Here is a 23,359-nt window from a genome sequence, read left to right as displayed (position 1 = left end):
TGAAGTAACTTACCTCTGAAGTAACTTACCTTTAAAGTAACTTACCTCTAAAGTAACTTACCTTTAAAGTAACTTACCTCTGAAGTAACTTACCTCTAAAGTAACCTAGTACCTTACCTTAGTTATTAAAGAGGTTCATTCTTATAAGTATTCTTGTGACAGACATGACTTGTATGTAGGTTAGAACTTGTCACTCAGGGTAACCTTGGCTCTACATTCTTTCTGTTTCCTACTACTCTATTTGATTGTCTCTCTACCATCCATTTTCTTGTAAGTTTTATTGGTGACATACCTGTACCCATTTGATGACAGAAGTATATATCCTGGCTGTTTGTTACTAGCTGAATAAATCTCATATTTCACCGCACCACAAAGATAAATTTTAGTTACAGCTATCTCTCTATAAAGCAACACCAGATTCTCTAAAAGGTTGTGAAATGCGACTGCTATAGTAAATTCCAGTCATGAGCATATGACACATGCACGTGATATGTAGTGTTTTTATTTTTGTTGCAGTTCTTCTCTCCATCGATTTCTCACTGATGTTGTTGGTACCACCTGATAACCTGGCTACATACATGGAGACGTTCATCGATACTGGTTGATAACTACATAGTTTGAATAGATCTAGAAGTTTTGTGCCTTTACACATCAAATTTGTATTTTCTCATATCCCACGACCAAACAAGAGCGAAGCGATTGGTTGGGAGATTTATGATAAATGCACATGTGCACACAACTCATAAAAATTATTCATTAACGGTCATCGCAAACCCTTGTCCTGAAATCTCATCAACAAATTTAACCATTTTTGTGTAGAGTCTTTTAAATATAATAATGATACAAAACACATACAAACCTTTTTAAATATGTTACCAAGTCTTTGAAAGGTTACCGCAAAACCCTAAAACTAACCCATCTGATCGGATTATACATAAATAGACAGATTAATTCTGCCAAAAAATCACCACAAAACGCTTGAACAGCTTGGTTTATTAAAAGTTTCGACCGACCTATGCTACGCCAATAAAGCCGTGCGACAGATAGTAGAACTATTTGGCAGTGCGCAATTCAGCACGAGAAAAACATGCTCATTTCACCAGTCTATGGCATTGTTTAATTGCCAAGAAGGTTTGTGTACTGTTTGAGACTGTTTGAGACTGTTTGAGGCGTAGACCGATTTACAGGTACGAAAATGTGGTACACAATTTATCAGCCTACGTTTTTGTCCAATTACCGAAGGTTTTTCAAATTATCTAAAACATCAGCCAGATTTCTTTACATCTTATCTACAAGGTAGGGCGTTACTACAACGCCCCTTTATGACAACAATATTTCTTTATTTCACTCCAGTTTGCATAAAACTTCCAGACGTGTAAATGCCAACGCTTGCTTTCTGTTACATATTTCTGTCAAAACCATTCTACATTCACAACACAACCAACTTTCAAACTGTATATTACACGTGTCAGGGTTGGAAAGGTTGAAAGTTTGCAGAAAACAGCAATCACGGTAAAATTGGCATTGTGGATATTGTAATGCTAAAACAAAAGCGTGATAATCTGCCAAGTTAGGACTGCATCAGCATAGGAAGCTCTGACAGGTCAGCGTGTCAGACTGCCAAGACAAGACTGCATCCATGTTGGAAGCCTTGCTACGACAGCTCGTTGCTTGTCAAAACAATTTATAAGTAAATTGTTTGACGGGTAATGCCGGCATAGGAAACTTTGAAAAACTAGAGACTAACGGCAATCTCTCCCCACTGCTACAAACAGTGTAATAATTGATGTATTACCCCTATGCTCTCATTATCAAGCATATTAGCCGTCTAACCATTACAGTTGATGAAGAGATATTAACAAGCCTGACTATACTATATATGATGTCACCACTACACATGAAGAAGATGTATAGCCATACGCTAATCAATTACAGGGACAAGCACAAGCAAGGACATACATACATCAACCGTCGACCAGTCATAAATGAAATCAAATATTTACAACACTTTTATAGATATAGTTTATAACATCATTTATTATAGATAGCATGACTTTGTAAAATCATATTATAACTATGCATGAATTTTAATGTTTTGAAAAATAGAATTGATGTAATGAATATAGAAAAGCATGAAATATGAATATCTCTTTTTCTTTATGTAAGATAAATTATTATAGCTGTCGCAGAATGAATATTATAGCAAAATCCATTTTATATGAATCAGCTATTGACGGTTTTCAGGTTATGGCCAATCTTGTAAAAATTATTGAGTTAGTTTAATTCACGAGTGTATCGCATCGTCATGGAATCCCATAAGGTGTCAGCTGTCAAGGCATCAGCTATCAAATGTCAGAAAACTGTCGAGGCATCAGATATCAAGTGTCAGAAAAACAGAATGTTGGCTGACATAGAAGACAAGCCTTGTACAAATTATTAATTTAATTCACCGCGTATCACATCATCATGGAATCCCATAAGATGTCAACTGTCAAGGTGTCAGATATCAAATGTCAGAAAGGACCGCTGGTTGACATCGAAGACACTAGAAATAGACATTACGAAAATGTAAGAATCCAGTGACATTTGACACTAATCCAAGAATAAGTATATAAGGAAGAGCTGGCAGCAAGCCAAATGAGACAGTAGCTGGCAGTGAGCCAGAGCGCATCTGGCAGCGAGTCAGAGACAGTTACTTGGCAGCAAGCCAAGCAGCAAAAGAGGGCGCAAAGAGAGGCTAATATAAGCCATAGGAGCCTGCAGCAGACAGCCTGCAGAGGATCAACCCACTGAGGAGGAAACATACAGCAGATACAATCAACCCAAAGAGCCAGGAAACTACAAAGCCCTGAGAAAATAGAATTTGTTCAGCCCCCTGCCAGCAGAAGGAGCCGTCATTACACGCCTCGTCACTACACGCCTAGCAGACACACGTAACTATTACACCTAGAAAGGCCATAACTAATAGGGCTAATTATACAAGCGTATTGTTATTTTTGCTTCGGCTAGTTAGAATTGACAGAATTACTGTTATTTTTGTTCTTCTAAAGAAAATAGAGTTACAGACTGTTATATGTGTACTAAGTATGTGTGACCTTGAAGCAATGTTATGGGTGGTCTAGCTGATGTTATCTTTATGACTCATCAGTAGTGATCAAGCAGCCTAGCTAAGCAGTCGTCTTGAATTATCCTTGTCAACATTCATACAATAAAACCACCTTGAGGAAACTCCACATTATAATATGGTGTCAGGACGTCTATAGTATATAGTGTGGATTATCGCTTCTGGATAGTAATGGCAGAGGGTGGTTTGCGAGCTCCAGGTTGCTTTATATCTAATGCTGGCAACCCCAGTGAGACTAGCAGAAGCTGGCACGAATGGCTTGAACAATTTAACTTTTATATGCTAGCAACAGAGAAGTCAACAAAAGGGGGAGAAATCCAAGTAGCCATACTGTTAACCCTACTTGGACCACAGGGTCAGGAGATATTCCGAACTTTCAATCTTCCTGAAGAAGACCGCAAGGATATTGAAAAGGTTAAGGAGGCATTCACCCGGCACTTTACACCACAAGTGAAAATTATCTATGAACGGTACAAGTTTCATAACAGAACACAGCTTCCAGGTGAATCATTCGACAATTTTTTAACTGCACTACGCGGACTCTTGTCTACTTGCAATATACATGCTGATGAACAAAATAGTGCTCTGATAGACAGAATTGTATGTGGCATTAACTCACCAGAAGTCAGAGAGGACATATTCAATTTAGATGGCAATCCGGATTTGAACAAAATTATACAGCTGTGTCGTCGGGCGGAAGCCACCAAACATTATCTTACAGATATGAAGATCGACAAAGAGAATGCTAATATTAATACAGTACAACAACCGAACCATCTAGCTCACAAGAATAAGAACGGCGCCAGAGTAAATAACTGTAAATACTGTAAGTCGAGTCACCCTAAAGGAGCATGCCCTGCATACGGCAAAGAGTGCCGAAATTGCCACAAGATGAATCATTTCAGCATAGCTTGTATGGCATCACAGCGTAAGTCTGCTGCCAAAGCTGCATATGAGCTAGTAGAGACCAGTGGAGAACAGAATGACATAACTTTTACTGTGAACAACGACAAGAGCCGAAGAGAATGGTGCATCACCACAAGGTGCAATGAAAAGCCGCTACATCTCAAAGTTGACACTGAAGCTTCATGCAATGTCATGCCTAAAGGGATATTTGACTCTTTATCGGTGCATACACCTCTACAAAAGTATGGCAAGTCATTAGTTTCATTTAGCAACCATGAACTAGATGTACTAGGGGCCACTAGGTAAAGTAACATTGTTGGTGGATGTTAGCGCTCGTTTTGTACCACTAGATTTTGTAATAGTGTCATCAAGTGCAGGTCAGAAGACCTTGTTAGGATTACCAAGTGCAATGGAATTGGGTTTGGTCAATGTCTCAAATACAGTCAGCGATGACCTTGCTAAAGCTTACCCAGATGTGTTCAGTGGTTTGGGGTGCCTCCCATGCAAACATGCTCTGCAACTGAAAGAAAATGCTAAACCAGTAATTCAAAGTGCCAGAAGGGTTCCCTTTAGATTGCGCAATAAGTTGAAGGACACTCTTCAAAAAATGGAATCTCAGGGCACTATAGCCAAAGTGAAACAGGCCACAGATTGGGTTCACCCTATTGTAAATGTATTAAAACCAAATGGCTCACTTAGAATTTGTCTAGATCCTACTCAGTTGAATAAATGTTTACGGCGTGAACATTTTGCACTACCCACGGCATCAGAAATATTTGCTAAACTATCTAAATCGCGGGTATTCACAACGTTAGACGCTACATCTGGCTTCTTACAGTTGGAGCTAGACGAAGATAGTAGCCTACTCACCACATTTGCCACTCCCTTCGGTAGATACAGGTTTTTAAGGTTGCCATATGGTATTTCTTCAAGCCCAGAGATATTTTGTCGCACAGTTTCTGAACTATTTGAGGATATAAAAGGCGTTGAGTGCTATGTCGATGACCTCTTGATTCATGCACCCACAATGGCTGAACATGACGCAATCCTCAAATCAGTGCTAGAGAGGTGCCGAGAAAAGAACCTCCGGTTAAATGAGTCAAAGTGTACATTCAGACAAAAGCACATCAAATATCTAGGTCACATAATTGGGGATGGAGTCATCAAGCCTGATCCAGCTAAGATCAAAGCAGTCATTGACATGCCTCAACCACAAAATGTGGAAGATGTTCGTAGATTGCTTGGAATGGCAACTTATCTCTCAAAGTTTTGCCCTAATTTGTCAGACATAACCACCCCGCTGAGAGAACTAACAAAAAAAAATGCGACTTGGTCGTGGTCAGGCACACATGATGAGTCCTTGGCACAACTGAAGGCTGTGGTGACATCCACTCCAGCATTGCGAATGTTTGATCCAGACCTGCCTATTGTATTATCTGTGGACTCCAGTCAGTTTGGCATGGGTGCAGTGATAATGCATAACGGGCAGCCAATTGAGTTTGCTAGCTGCACACTGACAGACACTCAAAAAAAGTATGCTCAAATCGAAAAAGAATATCTAGCAGTTCAGTTTGGCTTACGGAGATTCCATCAATATATATATGGTCAACATGTAGTGGTAGAAACGGATCATCTTCCACTCATAGGAATCATGAATAAGGGTCTTAATGATATCAGTCCCAGGCTATTGAGAATGAGACTACGCAATCAATTATATGATTACACACTTGTGCATAAACCAGGTAAAGCTCTAGTTCTTGCAGACACACTATCGCGTGCCTTTTTGGCAGATTTATGTGAAGATGCAGAAGCTCTAAGCTCACTAGATACAGAACAAATCCATTCAGTCACTAGCGGTGTCCTTAGAAACCCAACCTTCAAAGACCGGCTCCTTAGCACAGTGCAATCAGACAGCACTCTACAAATCCTTAGCAGCTACATACGAAATGGCTGGCCAGCTAAGAGGAGAATGTGCATTGAACCACTGAAACCATTTTGGGCAGCGAGATATGATTTGACGACACACGATGGTCTGATACTTAAAAACAGTCAAATAGTTATCCCAGTGTCTATGCGCAAGCAGGTAATAGATATCATTCACATAGGACATTTAGGGGTTAGTAAGTGCATAGAGAAAGCCAAAAATTCCGTGTACTGGCCAGGTTATCAGGGGCAGATACAGGATGTGGTGTTGAGTTGTGCAACATGCCAGGAGAATGTGAGGGCAAATTCACAATGTGCTTGCGAACCATATGACATACCGCAGTATCCAATGCAATCAGTAAGCATAGATGTTTTTCACTTAGCTGGCAAGGAGTATCTAGTCACGGTAGACAGATATTCCAAATGGCCTACCTGCTGTGAGCTGAAGAATGCAAACTCAAGTAGCATTGTCGAGATACTGCGTAGGCAGTTCCTTGACTTTGGTAGACCTGAGATCCTAGTTTCTGATAATGCTTCGTATTTTACATCATTTGAATTTGAACAGTTTCTAAAAGAACTTGAGATACAGCATATCACATCTAGTCCGTATTATTCTCGTTCTAACGGCCTTGCTGAAAGGATGAATCAAACTATCAAAAGCAGCCTGAAAAAGGCCCATGAGTCAAATCAAACATTGTTTGATGTCTTAGCCTCCCTTCGATCTACACCACTGGGGGGTAAATTACCATCGCCTTCAGTTCTATTACAGTCAAGAAATCTAAGAAACAATCTTCAGTTCATGCCTCAACAGCTCAAACTTCAAAAAGTAGACATTAACCTGATTGAGAAAGCTTTCAGAGAGCGCCAGTCGCAAGATATGTTCAACACAAGCCCAGCTAGGCGACCTATTGAGATGTGTGTGGGCATGAGAGTTTGGTGCCAACTAGGCCATCGGCGTTGGGTAGATGGTGTGATCATTCGGAGAGCAGAGACACCCAGGAGTTTTTATGTGAATATCGGCAAGGGTAGAGTTTTTAGAAGGAACATAAAATTCTTGAGGCCATACAAGGAAGCCCCAACAACCCTGCAATCTTTGCAATTAGAGAATATAACCATGCGTAATTTTATGGCAGTGGAACATAGACCGGCACAAGGTGTAGACCACAATGACACAAGGTCAGAGGCCACACAGCCTTTAACCTCATCAGATACCTCACAGTCTTCACACACCACCCACCAGCCTAGTAGTAATTATCAGTCACTTCCATCTGCGCAAACGCACACAACTAGGTCAGGGCGCATATCCAAACCACCAGTGAGGTACCCCCAGCCAGAAAACTAATTTTAAAAATTGAGCATGTAACATTAACCTCGCTTAGTAAGCTGCATCCACCGACATACATTTTAGTTAACTCAGCTCCAAACTCTATTATAAACATTTTCTATTTTTATGCTTTTGTATTCACTGACATTTTAAGTTTTGTTTTACTGTCCTCCCAAAAAGGAGCGTGTTATATGTGTACTAAGTATGTGTGACCTTGAAGCAATGTTATGGGTGGTCTAGCTGATGTTATCTTTATGACTCATCAGTAGTGATCAAGCAGCCTAGCTAAGCAGTCGTCTTGAATTATCCTTGTCAACATTCATACAATAAAACCACCTTGAGGAAACTCCACATTATAATACAGACACTTGAAAACAAACCACTGGTGCATTATTGCTGTCTATTACAATTAATTGCCTACAAGTAGTAGTAGGCCTTGCAATATTCATACTACTTGTTGTGAACTTGATACTTGGGCTCATCAATGCAATAGCGTTATTGTCAAAACAAGTTGCAAGGAGAACTATTAGGAGTGCCCATCTCCAATTGATTGATTTGTTATTTCAATTTGGCCTTATATCAGCAGTCTGATTTTTGTGGGGCAGAAGTGCCACTTTGTCTGCGGTCAAAATTTGTCTTGGGAGAAATTGAACTCAAGGTCCACTGTCCAGAGGCTAACTATTACACATAGAACCATAGAACCATAATATTATTACACTCAGAAGAAACACACAAAAACAATACACTTTTCATTATTATTCCTAAAATTCTAAATTTAACATTCTTATTTAAATATCAAATTATTATTATTATTACTTTTCGCTTAAATATCAAAATAAATAATATATTAAATATTAAATAATTAATTAAATATAAAATTTAAATATTAACAAATTTCTCCCTTGACACACGGCAGCTTGCCGTTTTACTTTTAATATTACATTTTAGAGATATAATAAACATATTTCTTTATTGTTGTTGCTAGTTAAATTACGTACAGAAGTTAGGTCTACAGCTTGAATTAATCTTTATTTTATCATTGTAAAACATAAGTTTGAGATAGTTAAATATTTGTTTTATTAATATTTGTTTCTGTTACATATCGCTGTCAAAACCGTTCTACATTCAACACAACCAACTTTCAAACTGTATATTACAATATATTTTACTTTCAATATTGCATTTCAGAGATATAATAAACATATTTCATTATTGCTGTTGTTATTTAAATTACGTACAGTAGTTTAGGTCTACAGCTTGAATTAATATTTATTTTATTGTTGTAAAAAAGTTTGAGATAGTAGTAGATTAGGTCTGCTTTTATACAACCTTTTGTTTTGCATAATTGACCTTTTGAACTTCATTTCAAAACTATTTGACAACTATCATGGACATACAACCTCCCAGAACATTACGTCGTCGCCGTGGCCGTCCACGTGTCTCCCAATTATTACGTAGGAGGAGAAATAGAAGGTCCTCACAGCAACCATCAACATCAAATGCTAATGTTCAACAACACGCTACTCAAAATAATAACAACAACTCATCTGATTCAGAGAATTCTTTAGTAGATGTTGTAGGCGATGTAAATGACATGGACTTGGCAGCCCCTTTGTTTCCAGATGATGATCATGATTTTATGGACATCGTTGACCGTGAAAATATTGCACACAACAATATTGCTCCACCCAATGCTGCTCCCCTCCATCACATTCATCATTTTCAATCTTTAGATTTCCAGATTTTCAAGAACTGTGTAACAACTTTCTAGGCAGACTTGACAACAACATATCACAGCTCACATGTATTGGATGTAATGAAAAACATTTTATTACATACAATGCTCAAATACAACTATGTCATACGTGCCAACAAGTTAGACCTGACGCTTAAATTCAGTGCAGCCAACAATATGGACCCAGGTCCATCTGTTGAATTGTTATCTTCTCTTACACTTCTAGAACAGTTACTCATTGCTCAGGTTAATCCTACAATGTCTACATTCCGTCTTCCGCGTGGTGGCCAATTTGGGTTCAAAGGTCATGTCATCAATTTCCCTCAGAACGTAAATGACTTTGTTATAAATTTACCTCGCAAACTACAACAAATTGACATCATTGTTCTTCGTCGACGCGTTGACCAAACTGCCTTGCCAGCCAATCTCTTTACAGTTCGTCGTCAAAGAGTTCTTGCCGCGGTTGTATTCTTGTAAAGAATTGAAGCCTGAAGTAGTGTAGATTGTAGCGTAGTTTATTCACTGACGGAAACACACAACGTGAACTGAAAATGTTGTGGGTATTTATATGAAACCAAAAGTAGCTTTATAAATATTAGCTTAGTATATGGTAAAAATACAACAGAGCGCTATATGGCTATCTTGCTTCAGATGTAAACAGAATTGTTATAAGCAGAAGGATTACTATAGCCATAAACTATTATCTCATAATTGTCACAATCCCTTATAGCTCAATAGCCATAACACCTCCTTCCTAGCCATTGGTACATCTATGTAGTCTGGCGTTCTGCTAGTCTTTTAGATCGTCGGGGGTTTTTCTGGTCCCTATTCTTCTCCTGTTGGTATCCTGGGGTCTTTCCATGGTTGACGGCTATTGGTAACCTCTGAATGGCTTGGTGATACATTGGCTCAGCCCCAGTACCATCTTGTTGCTTTTCCCCGTCTGCTGGCTCCGAATCTTCCTCTACTCCATAGCGGGGTAGCAGCTGCTCAATGTGTCGCCTCCATGTTGGTCCTCGGGGAATCACCATGACATTCACACTTCGGGCTCCGAACACTTTGGTGACAATGGCTGGAACTCATTAAGGTTCTTTATCCCGTCGAGGCCCGCAATAGAGAGCATAGCAAGGGCTGTCAATTGTGTAGGTGTAGGTAGATCTTTGCAATAGTAGTTTTAGGTTCAGCCTCCTTGTTCTTGTCAGTTTCTTTGCTTTGTCGTCCTTGGGCCTGATGTGCCGATGAGGGCAGAAGAACATCGATTTTGCAGCGTATTTGCCGTCCATTCAGTAGCTCACTCGGTGAATATCCTCCTGTCAGTGGCGTACGCCGGTAATGCATGAGGAATTCTGTTAGTGCGAGCTTGGGTGGTAACTCCGATTTCTTCAGAGCTTGTTTGAATGACTGCACCAGCCGTTCTGCCGCTCCGTTTGTCGCGGGGTGGTAAGGTGCTCCGGTTAGGTGGACTATTCCACGGTCTCTGCACCAACTCTGAAACTTTTCTGACTTAAAGGCGGTGGCATTGTCCGACACTATAGTGTGAGGATAGCCAAAATGTGCAAAGTCTTGTTCCAGTAGCTCTGTGGTTATCTTAGTGGATGTTAATGTGGTTGGGTGAATGCATGGATATTTAGAATAAGCATCCACCACTACCAGCCAGTTTGATCCCAGAAAGTTGATTGCGGGGTCGATATGTATACGACTCCATGGTTTTTCTGGTAGCATCCACGGATGGTTAGGAGGCTTAGCTGGTTGGTTCTGATGTTCGACGCAGGAGGTGCATTGCTTACATGCTTCCATGATGTCAGCCTCAATTCTCGGCCAATACACAGCAGATCGTGCAAGCTGCTTCATGCCTTGCATGCCAAAATTTCCTAGATGAAGTATCTGTAGAACTTGTGGTTGAAGGGTGAGAGGTATGACAACTCTCGATCCGTATAATAGACAACCATCGAAAATGGAGAGTGATCCAGCAATCTTCTTGAAGCATGGTACCTTGTAATCCGCGTGGTGAACTTGGTCTTCCGCTTCGGTGTTTGTTTCTTCGATTGCTTTAGGCTATCCCTCTCTGGTGTAGCGAATGATAGTAGACAGAATAGGATCTTTCAAAGTCTCTTTATGTAGCACTCCTGGATCTGTCGGTTTTGGTTGCTGACCAATGGTGCATATCGTGCAGACTGTGTCCATATCTTCACCATCTTCCTTCTCATCAAAATGGCTATCAGGTCTGACATGGAGACGACTAAGCGCATCTGCATTGCCGTGTTTGTTGGTCTTCCTGTATTCGATGGTGTATTTGTATTGACTAAGCTGTAGAGCCCATCGAGCTAATCTGTTGGCCGCTAATGCTGGCGTTTCTTTAGTCGGCCCAAACAATGCTGACAATGGTCGATGATCATTGACTAATATGAAACGTCTGCCATATAGATACTGGTGAAACTTTTTGAGTGCAAAAACGATAGCAAGTGCTTCTTTCTGTATCTGTTGTACTTTTTCTGTGTGCTTTTCAGCGTATTTGATATTGAAAACTGGTCGCTCTGAACCATTCGAGTATCGATAGAAAAGAACAGCACCCACTCCTACTGATGAAGCATCGCAGGAAATTCCAATTTCTAGTTATGGATCAAAATGAGCTAGTACAGTCTCTGAGCATAGCATCTCTTTGAGTGGTTGAAAACTGGCTTCTTCTTCAGATCCCCATATCCAAAGCACATTTTTTCGAGTGAGTCAATGGAGTGGTTCTGCAACTGTTGACAAATTCGGAAGAAATTTGCTGTAGAACACCACGGATCCAAGAAATGAGCTAAGCGATGAGATATCTGTGGGTTTGGGCATGGCTTTGACTGCATCTGCCTTTTCACCCTTGGCTATGCCTCGGTGAGAAAGTAGATGTCCGAGGTAGTTGACTGCAGGTTTTGCAAATTCACACTTCTCCCTTCGACAGCATAGGCCTTTCACATCTAAGCGTTGCATTAGTTTTCTTAGGTTGCTTAAATGCTCCTCCGCCGTAGATCCGCTGACTAGAATATCGTCCAGATACACTGCAACACCTTTTAAGTCACTAGTGAGCTGCTCCAGGATTTCTTGGAAATAGCCTGGTGCCGAACTTATTCCAAAAGGAAATCTCTGCTGTAGAAGAACTCTTGTGCGTATTCAACGCCAGGAGTCTTTGGCTCTCAGGAGCTAGTGCAATTTGGTTGTATGCATCAGCCAAATCTATCTTTGTGAATCCGTAACCACCTTTTAGCTTCTGCATCAAGTCTCCTGGGAGTGGCGTGGGTTGACGATGTGTTTCTAGTTGGCTGTTAATAGAAACTGAGTAGTCCCCACATACTCACAGCTTTCTTTTTTGTTGACCTGGCAGAAAAGCTTTCCTGATAGGCACAACTGGCGTTCCATAATTGTTGAACTGCACCGGTTTCCAAATCCCTCGTTTGATTCCTGCTTCATATGCCTGGACTAGATCCGATTGCATGGCGAATGGGACTGGTTGGGCTTTGCAGAAAACAGGTTTAGCGTCAGGTTGGAATCTGACTTCCAATTCGAAGTCCTTGAGACATCCAAGCTCTGGTTGAAAAAGGTTTGGAAACTCCTGGCAGAGTTGCTCACAGGCTTGCTGCAAAGATCGGTCAGGTTGGAGAATGCTTTGATGCCGATTCATATTGTGCTTCGGTAGGCTTCAGAGTTGGTTTATCAAGCTTCTTCCAAACGTCTGTTGTGATGAAGTTTTCACAAGCTCCGGTATCCAGCTCCATAGTGAATTCCGTATCTTTAATCTTCAACTGTTGCTGTAGTTGGGGTAGAGATGCAATTCTTTTTACCGTCTTGATTTCAGTTATAGATTTGATTATCTTGGCAGGTTGAGTTAAAGTTGCATTCTTCTTCTTGGTTCGGCAGGCAGGTTCAATGTGACCAAGCTTTTTACAAAAATTGCATTTGGAATTCTTGTACACACAGGTGTGAGCCAAGTGGTTCTTTCCACATCGATAACAGTTTGTAGGTGGTCGGTTTCCCTGGCTGGCGCTGGATGAAGAACTGCTAAGCCTGTTGAATGCTGGTTTCTTCTCAGACTGAACTTTGTTAACACCTGTAGCCTTGGATCCATGTGCAGTCTCCTTAGCTACTTTAGCGGCGTCCTCAGTCTCTGTAGCTAATTCTACTGCTCGGGTGAAAAACAGCTCATCGACTTTAACTTTGAACAGGGCTTTCAGAACCGCTTCATTGCTTACAGAGCAAATGAACTTGGTCCGCATAGCTTCATCAACTGGGTTGGTGATGGAGGCGAAGTCACGTGGTGGCATCCTGACAAATACATGCAGCCAGATCTTAAATGGTCTCTCCTGGTTTGCGCCGCATTTCACTCCGAAACTTTTCTTGGATGAATTTCTTCGGATCGTACTGTTTCATAAAGCCAGTCATTTCTGCCATGGTCAGCTGGTTGATGTCTTTTGGTGGGGTCATCTGAGCCAAAAGATTGGTTAGAATCTTGTATGCTATTGCTGACTGTGACGTGAGAAATATTTTAGACTGTCGATCCTCTGCTATAGTGTGAGCCGCTGCAAAAGTATTGAATCTAGCCCAGTAATCTGTCCACAACTCAGATTTTGAATCAAAGGCAGGAAAATTAGGTATAGAAACTGCATGGTGTGTTTTCGGTTCTTTAAATGCGCCCTCTACCAACATTTGCATTAACTTTTTATTTTCAAATTGTTATTCCTTAAGCATTGCAACTAGTTCTGCTACTTCGCTCATTTTAACAACTGTTAAGTTTAGAAATACAAATGTATTAACTCACAAACTGCAGTGTCAGTGTTGTAGGTAGAGGGTGGTGTGTTTCCTCAGGGGAATAATGTGAGTCTTTTGCTGTAGGTAGCTCTCTGACTGTATACGTAGCTGATATATACTTTGAGAACTCTCTTGGTATCAATGTCCACTCAAGAAGATCCCATCTTTGTCGCCAATTTAACCTGTTGTATTCTTGTGAAGAATTGAAGCCTGAAGTAGTGTAGATTGTAATGTAGTTTATTCACTGACGGAAACACACAACTTGAACTGAAAATGTTGTAGGTATTTATATGGAACCAAAAGTAGCTTTATAAATATTAGCTTAGTATATGGTAAAAATACAATAGAGCGCTATATGGCTATCTTGCTTCAGATGTAAACAGAATTGTTATAAACAAACGGATTACTATAGCCATAAACTATCATCTCATAATTGTCATAATCCCTTATAGCTCAATAGCCATAACAGCCGAGCTCATTTGGCTTAAAGCTAACAATGAATTTTATCGTAGCATAAACATTATCCAGGAAAAAGTAGATGCTTTGCCACTTGATGACATTGTGGAATTCCCTGACCATCATACCTATAGTACAAGAGTTAGATGCTGACCTACCTCCAGCACCTATTCCAGATAATGGCGCCAACAACCCAAATGAAGCCAACAACAATGAACCATACTTGCAACGTCACCCAAATATTTCAAATGACCATGTCATTCCAAATACATTTGCACCTGCACAAAGGCCCGCACCAAATGAACATCAAGCAATTCAGGCTGCAATTGATAACAATGATGTAATTGACTGGCCTGCAAGACAAGGTGAACCTATCAACGAGTTCAACACTGTTGGCTACATAGCAAGAGAATTTCCTGTTTTGTTCCCGACAGGTGTCGCGGATTTACGTGCACCCCGTGCTAAACCTGTTTCCGCGCGTGACTACTTCAAACATCTTCTTTACTACAAAGATGGTCGATTTCAAGCTGGTCCTAGATTTGTTTTCCTTGCTTATAATAGTACACTCCGCTGGCAATCTATTCAAGTAGGTCAAGTCTTCGTACAGAATAACCCAAATAAACATGAAATGTCTGTTGCTGATATTTGCCAACTTGTCAATGAAAATCAACAAAACTTGAGCAACAAAATTTTTAGGTTCGGTTCCCAAATCAGGGGTACTGCTCAATACTGGTATAGCCGACGCAATGAACTTCTGGCAATGAACAAACAAATCGGAAATGCTACTGTTTTTTTCACATTTTCAGTTGCTGACATGCAGTGGCCCGATCTAGCACATTTCTTTGACACTGACAACAAAACCATTGCTCAAGCAATTGCGCACTCACCTCTTACTGTTGACTCATACCTAGGTGTTAGATTTGACACGTTCTTCAAACATTTCCTTACACCTTACTTTCTATTTGATGACTACTGGTACAGATTTGAATGGCAACATTGATGCAGCTTGCATGTACATGGCCTAGTTAGGTTACAAAATGCTCCAAACACACAAACTTATACACAACATCAACTAATATCCTATTGGGATATATATGTATGCACTTGGAACCCTGCCAGTGAACATAACCAAAATCCAGCTAACTTTTATTGAGATGTTCAAAACCACCCATGCTCAGTATAGGGTCAAGATGTAGATAACTTAGAAAACTACTTGAAAGACCTCGTCAACATTTGTCAAAAACATACACGTTGCAATCCGGGGTACTGCTTGCGAACACAGCCAGATGGCACTCAAAAGTGCCGATTTGGCTTTCCAAAAGAACTCCAAGCACAAACATCTGTTGATTTTGTTCTAGATGAACAAGGTCATAGAACATCTATGGCTATAAAATCTGCTACTAATGACCCTCTCTTGAACAACTATAATCGCAGATGCATGGTTACATGGACTGCAAATCATGACATTTCATTGACTTTTGACATGGTAACCGATGCAGCCAAATACATTGCCAAATATAATTCAAAAGCTGAAACCGCAAGTACTGACTACACACAGGTTTATCATCAAACTATCACACAACAGCTTCCGCCTGAAACCAACATACAATGCACTGCAACTGCTTTACACCTCAACGCTATTGCTAAAGATGTTTGCGCACAAAAAGCAGTTCATGTCGTTGCTAGCTTACCTCTGTATCACTCCTCACGCAGCTTTGTCACTCTTAAAGTTGATGGTCAAACAATACAGGACAACTTACCTGGTCAAGGAAACTCTGATATGCGAAAATACATGGCCCGTCCTGCCTTCCACGCCATGTCTTTCTTTGCATTCACAAAATCATTCAGACTTATCCAACACCGTAATGCAAACTTCCTTACAGCTCATGCCCATAGCGGTGGTGATGTCATCATGCAAATCTTCCCCAAATACAGCTCAGATCCAGTAAGTGACACATTTGCCAAGTACTGCATGCAGTTTTTAGTTCTACATAAACCTTTCAGCCAGTGGAACCAATTGCTCGCAGGCTTTGAGAACCCAGTCGATGCTTACACACAATTCATTCATGAAAACCCTCTACTCGTTGACCAAGATCAACCACTTGAAAATGCAGTGAAACAAGCGGCGGCCCAACTGGCTCAAGATGCAGAAAACATTCCTGAAAATCCTCCCCATGAACGTGAGCCCTGGATGGGCCTACTTGACCAAGAAGACGACTTGTCTTTTGCTCAACCTGTTTTACAAGCTAATCCGGATTTTGACTAGGTTGCCGATAGCCAAGATCTTCTACACCTTGTCCCACACGCTCTTTTTCCTACACGCGACTTTTCTAATTGATGCTCAAAACAATTACAACCCACCTCCCATTGAAATATTGAAACCCACCTCCCTTGTTGATATTGCCCAACTAAACGATGAGCAAAGGCAAGTCTATGACTGCATAGAGAACCATTCCCAACTTCCCAATCCTCCTCCCTTCAGAGCACTTGTTCTTGGTTTTGCTGGAACAGGTAAAAGCTTCCTAATTCAAGCATTGCATCAACTACTCGGTCAACGTTGCAAACCTTTGGCTCCTACTGGTGTTGTGGCATTGAACATCTCTGGTTTGATCATTCATTCTTTCCTACACTTTGCTAAACCTACTGACACTCGGCAGCTAAATGGCCCTGCTTTGCAAATTCTTCAAGCTAAGTGTCTGCAAATTAAATACATCATAATTGACAAACTTTCAATGATTGGCTGCCGCCTGATAAATGCAATTGATAAACGTTTGCGACAAGCCTTCCCTGAAAAATCTGACCAGTTTTTTGATGGCTGCTCCATAATCATGTTTGACGATTTTGGTCAACTACCGCCTGTTTTAGATGCCAGAATGTTTCAGCCCAACGTCAGGAGTACTGTTTGTTTGCATGGCCACTCAGCTTACCAAACCTTTGATACTGCGTTCTTCTTAGCCTAATGTATGCGTCAAGCAAATGATCTAATCTTCCGTGACTCCGTGATGGAGAGTCGACCGAGCAAGACTATGAACTCTTGTCGCACCGATTTCCTGGCATTGCTGATCATGAACCCGTCTTTGATACTGCTACTCGTCTATTTCCAACATGTGAATTGGTCCGCGACTACAACTCAAACAGACTTTTACTACTTGGCAATCCCATTGCACAGATTAACTCAAAACACGTTGGCCGCAATGCTCAGTTGGCATCTTCTAATCTTGCATGCAGTCTTCAATGCACTGTATTTCTATCAGTCGGTTCGCGAGTTATGCTTAGAGCAAATCTTTGGGTTGAGAAGGGATTAGTCAAGGGTTCAATTGGTACTGTCTTGCGTATCATATACTGTGCGAATCAAGGCCCACCTGCATTACCTGCTTTCGTTGTCTGCATATTTCCAGATTATACTGGTCCAACATTTCTTCCTGAACACCCCAAAAGTTTTCCAGTTATACCTATCAAACGTACTTGGACTGCTGGCCATGCCACTCTAAGCCATACAGGCATTCCTCTCGATCTAGCATGGGGTTTGACAATACACAAGAGTCAAGGTCTTACCATGGCTAAAGCTGTCATTGATATAGGCCACCACGAAATGACCGCTGGAATATTGTTTGTTGCTCCCTCTCGAGTTTAATAAATCAATGACTTACTTGTTAACAACTTTGCTAGGGAGCGCATCACTCGATTAGCTATCAATGACCAAATCTTACAACGTAAAAGAGAGGAGACTAGACTGCGCGACCTTTAACACATACTGTATACTTATAACAGATATTGTAATATCAACAATTTACCAAATAATTACTCGTATACCTGGTTTCAACCCAACTTTACCTCCAAAATAAATTGTTAGTGTTTAGAGTTGTGCTCCCTCACATTTATTTTATATCATCTCAAACAAGTTTCATTTACATTATACTCTGTCAATTCCTGCTGAGAACTACTTTTTCATCAACCAACAGTACCCTTTCTTTTTTCCATTATTACTTTGGTCGTGGGCTGTATGACAGTGGAATTTCTAGTATATATATAATTGGCAAGTGATTTTTACAGACATTATGTAATCAGTGTATTGAAAACATTCGTTATTGTTATGATGATTGCCTAAAAGACCACTAAAGATTTTGCGATATTTAGTAATGTATGGTAATTGGTAATAATAATTAAACTTATTGAGACTTATCATCAATGTCACTGTTATTGAAGTTATCAGCTCCTAGATTAAGATGCATAATTGATGACAAGCGACTTGACTTGTTGTAAACCAGATGATATTACGATATTGTATGTTGTGCTATATATATTAATAATTCTGAAAGAGGCAAGCTTAATAACCTTAATAACACATATTTATCTTCAATTTGAAAACTAATACATGTATGTAACATATGCTACAAGTGCTATGTTCTCATACAACGTGTTTACATTTCTATAGCTCAACTCTATGTGATGTGTCATCAAGAAATAAAGAAACATGAGGGTGTACTTATATATATGAGCAATCTTTATTGTGATAATCAATAGTCATATTTCGCAACACATTTTCCACAAGGTACCACAGCAAGTAAACTAACTAAAAAGCAGTGTACAAAAAAAACAAATACAAAAAAAACTAAAGTCTAACTAAAAAACTAATGAATAGTTTAACTAATATAATAATATTGGAACTGAAAGCATAAAATATGTAAAAAACAAGCTTGAGTATTGTTATGAGTATTGTTTATACAAAGAGTGGACAAATAAAAGCTCTGTGAAAATAGTTATGCATATCTATAAATTTATAGTTATGAAAACAACAGTATGATATAAAAATGCTAAAATAGGTAAGGCTAGATGGTGAATGGTATTATTAGTCAGAGGATAGTAGGTGTAGTTTGAGTTTTGTTTTAAAAGATTGTAGAGGAAGATGAGTGCAGAGGTTATTCAACGAATTTATTAGATTACTATTGTAGTCAGTAAGCCACTATCTAAAAAGTGGCCTAAAAATTGAGTTCCGCTCCAGTTACATGGATATACACAATTTACCTGGTTTCTGGGTCAAAAAAAACTAAATTTTTCAAATCTGGGTAGTAACTCGCTTCAAACTGGCACGATAGCCGGGTAAAACAGGGGTGTATAAAAAATATGAACAAACCCACTTCATTACATATGGGAATCATTTAAAATCAAACTGAGCATTAAGTTTTCATAAATTTATTGACTGAACACTCATATCTTTTAAATGAAAGTATAACTAAACATTTTGATTGTGAAAAATCACAGGGGTAGATAGAAATGCCCCTTGCTGGCATACGCCTTGCGAATTATCAAAAAAGTTAAAAACATTGGTAGTTGATTTGTTTGATTATCTACTGGTCTATAGAAAAGTTAAAACTAGATTATATTGGAACAAATGAAGAAAATAATGAATTCAACTACACCAGAACTGAAATTAGCCATCAAAGTCGTCGTCCTCTTGGATTTCTCCTTTGTCGTTGTCATCTCCTCCAGCTTTATTCTCACAGTGACAACACCGACAGAACTCGGTGCATTTCAGGTTCTGCTTATAGCAGCCACATTGTCCAGACTGACATTTACTAGCCTTACATGAGCAAAAAGCATCTTTGAGTACTTCCTCACTCTGTGTGAGATGCCATCTTTGCAGAGCACCTAGACAAAAAGTATGATGATCAGCTTGTAAACTATTATTGGCAGACCAACAGTTCTTTGAGCAGTTTAAGATATTCTTGGCTGCAAGTCAAATCATGTTTGGTTTTTTCAAAAAGGGAACATCTTTCCAAATAAACTAATGAACAATCCATTACTGGCGCTATGTACTGATCATGCATACCTCTCGATATCAGGGGCATCATCATACTTATTGTGTAGCTCTCTTAACTGAGTCATTGATAAGATCTGCTTCATGGTGACTAATCGATAAGTGATCACTTCCCGGCAAAAGATAGGGCTGAATCGTGTCTCCAGGTTACTAAAAAAAATAAGTAAAACATTATTACAAATGCATATGGTACTGTTTGTCGCAATAGATTCCCATGTACAGTACCATTATGTTCAGATAGCATGTACTGTAATTCATAAAAAGTTGCTCCCTCACCAAGGAAACAGTCATCAATTTTTTTATTGTTTAGAAGGACACCAGTCCAGCATAGGCCATGTTAAGAAGTTTTTCCAATTTCACATACACAGACAGGATGAAAGTGTATTAGGTGTTAGATTATGCATCCTGTTTTGTAGAGTTGCCCCGATTTCGCTATCAGAATTGGAATCAGTGCCGATATGGGTGTTAAGTATCTGAATCGGTATCGGCCGATTTTTTCTGAAACTATCAGAAACTTCCAATACTTTTTACAGATCAACTATTTTGCAGAAAATCGTAGTTTAGCCTGCTACACTAATAAAAAAATCATCAGCTGCAAGCTCCTTACTTTTACCTAATGAATTTTAGGCCTGTCATACAATTTATTTCATGTCTACAGCCTGATCAACACAGCTAAGGAACCTTTTTGCTTTAGTCAGGACGTAATCACAAAGTGTGGTATTTCCCAATTACACCGATAAGATTTATTGCAGCCAATCCCGAGCAAGATAATTAATATGGAGACAAAAACGCAGTGTAATATTTCTATTTACTAGCATTACGAAAGTAATTTAAACAGTCGGTGCATAAAGTTATCTTGATCCTGATGATACAATGTATTGTTTGTACCATACAAAAAACTGTAACCCCAGTGGCATATCGGTATTTAGCCTGTCCTTCATCATCTGTGGCATCGCTCTTCAATACGAGTTATACATTGATAGTGATAGAAGATACTTCTTACTGAGAGAATTGAATCACTAACGGTGATTAAGACAAACGCTGATTTGCTCTAAACTTGTACAGTAGCAGCAGTTTATCCAGCAATAGAAGAGAGACTTTGTTATCACAGAGAGAACTGTACCACTAACAGTAATTACCTTTATTTACAAATTACAAGAAACATGGACTGTTTTGTTACTACATGCACAGTATGGCAGCATGGGAATATGTATATACATGTATATTTTTTCCATAAATACAAACAAATAAATACATTAATATTATATTTTCTCTGCATTATGTTTGTATATGCATAATAAAATGAACAACTATCTGTGCAACACAAAAGATCTGAATCAGATTATTTTTCAATGAGAACCGGTATATCGGATCGGTATCTGAATCGGCTGGTGAATTTAGAATCGTGCATCTCTACTGTTTTGCAAAAAAAATAGCCACATTTCACACAATCTACATATTGTGCAGTATTACATGTATTAGGTTTTTACCTGATTGAGTAAAGATTCACTGAAAAGAAACAGAGTATAGCTGAGCTATGGCATGTTATAAATAATTTAAATTTTACATATTAAGTACTGATGTAAATCACAATTTACACACTTTTCATATTTCATTTGGTGCCTTGCTAAAATCTAAGTATATGGTGGACATGTCATATTAGTTTGTACTCTAGTTTTGGTTGATATTGGACGATGGGAGTAGTTATGTACAGAACATCCAGCAATAATGTTCATATTCACACAAATAACAATGAACAGTGATTACACCAACCTGGATGACGCGCCCGTGTCTTGTGTGTGGGAGTTATACAATGATTTCAGCCCTGGGTATTGGTAGTAACACTGTCTGAGGTAACACATCACCTGAGCGACGGTGTCAGCAGAGAGAAAATGTACCTGGAGGCTATGATCAGCTCTTAGCTCAGCAGCTTGTTTTAATTTTCCTTGTAAAAACAAATATAACAATTCAACAAACATCACAAATGCTAGATTAATTAGTCTTTAGGTAGACCACGGTTGTGATAAACATAATGCCAAGGTTACCTAACTTACCCGCATTTTTGGTCTCTGCCCTTAGTAGACCATCTCTGATGCGCATACCAGCTTTCTTAGTCCACCGCTCCTTTTTTCCACAAATAACACATAGTTTGGGTAGTATAGTTTGAGCTCTTATTGAAGATGAGGAGCGAAGTTGTTTAATAGTTGGCTCAGGATCTTCATTCTCATGAGTTACAATCTTGAAAGAAACATTTACCAATACAATTTAACCAGATGCAGGCATTCATATATTTCATTCATCATTCAGAGTTGTCTAGACAACAGTGAAAGCCTAGCTCAAAATTTGTAATTTTAATTTAATAAATGCAATTTAAAATTTTTAAAACATCATTAGGTACTGCAGGTTAGTTCAGAATTATAGGATTACTTACATTTGACTGTTGTGCTGATTTGAGCTTTGCTAAGCTGGTTACCCTTACATAACAGGTTTGGTGAATTAAAGGCAGCTCAGCTTTGTTACCAGTGGCCGTATCAACAACATCATCATAAGTATAAGAATGTATAAATTCCTTGCACAAAGTTCTTTCTGGATCTTTATTAGTAACTACCCAGTCTTTGGCATACTTCAGCAACTTATTATAGCATTGCTGACTCAGTTGTTTGGGTAGATTTCTTTGACTAGTGCTTTGAAAGTGGCAGCAACAAATCATAATGCTGATTATCTTGGTCAGGTATAATTGCAGTGGCTCAACACCTGGTCAGTTTCTGGGTCGTTTTGTAGAGGTGGAGCTTAATCCGGAAATACAAATGTTTTGTCGGCACTAAGCGACGAGGTTTTAAGCAAGTGCCAATGTTTAGTCGGTTAGAAATTGAGTCTGTAATCTTTTTATTTTTTGTAACAAAATAAAGCATAAACATCGTTTTAGGCAAATCTTTAATCAAAAATATGAGCTCTTTCATCAAACTAGCATAACGTATTCACATAGTTGTTTATCGTAGTTTTGTCGTGTTAAGACGAAATAGTAACATGCTCACGAAATGGGAAAAAAATCTTCTCAAAAATACATCATTAATTATTCTGTATTCGTTTATACAGTGTGTATGAAAGTTATCTTACATACGTTGCAATATGATTGCACTTACATGTATGTAACGTGGTATTACATATGTTATTGAATATTTGTGATTATGTTCTAACCAAATAAAATGCACATTGAAACAATTGTCTACTTTGCTACCATTCTGAGAGCTAAAGAAGATTCTATTTCATTTTAGTGTAACTATGTTAGCG

At 39.2% G+C, this 23,359-nt stretch overlaps 2 protein-coding genes across 4 annotated transcripts; one reads left to right on the top strand and one right to left on the bottom strand.

Moving 5' to 3' along the window:
- Positions 1 to 2,466: 2,466 nt before the first annotated feature.
- On the bottom strand, positions 2,467 to 23,314 carry LOC137404733 (uncharacterized). 3 transcript variants are annotated; one of them, XR_010979742.1, is made up of 6 exons: positions 22,500 to 23,314; positions 22,123 to 22,306; positions 21,842 to 22,013; positions 21,559 to 21,577; positions 20,081 to 20,218; positions 18,750 to 19,899 (listed from the first exon to the last, which is right to left on the bottom strand). XR_010979742.1 is itself a non-coding variant. In XM_068090967.1 (5 exons), exons 1-5 carry the CDS (start codon positions 22,776 to 22,778, stop codon positions 2,500 to 2,502), a joined length of 819 nt encoding a protein of 272 aa, XP_067947068.1. In that variant the 5' UTR covers positions 22,779 to 23,314; the 3' UTR covers positions 2,467 to 2,499. The 3 variants fall into 3 exon arrangements, 2 of the variants coding, with proteins under 2 accessions (XP_067947068.1, XP_067947073.1); XM_068090967.1 differs by lacking the exons at positions 18,750 to 19,899; positions 21,559 to 21,577 and adding an exon at positions 2,467 to 2,545; XM_068090972.1 differs by lacking the exon at positions 21,559 to 21,577.
- LOC137410590 (uncharacterized) lies at positions 3,296 to 7,295 on the top strand. Its single transcript, XM_068096034.1, has 2 exons — positions 3,296 to 4,167; positions 5,267 to 7,295. The coding sequence occupies exons 1-2, from the start codon at positions 3,296 to 3,298 to the stop codon at positions 7,293 to 7,295; spliced, it is 2,901 nt and encodes a 966-aa protein (XP_067952135.1).
- Positions 23,315 to 23,359: the final 45 nt, after the last annotated feature.

This window comes from Watersipora subatra, chromosome 1 (assembly GCF_963576615.1).
Source record: "Watersipora subatra chromosome 1, tzWatSuba1.1, whole genome shotgun sequence".
In the NCBI taxonomy this organism is placed as follows: domain Eukaryota; kingdom Metazoa; phylum Bryozoa; class Gymnolaemata; order Cheilostomatida; family Watersiporidae; genus Watersipora; species Watersipora subatra.
This window is presented reverse-complemented; position numbering and strand designations above follow the sequence as displayed.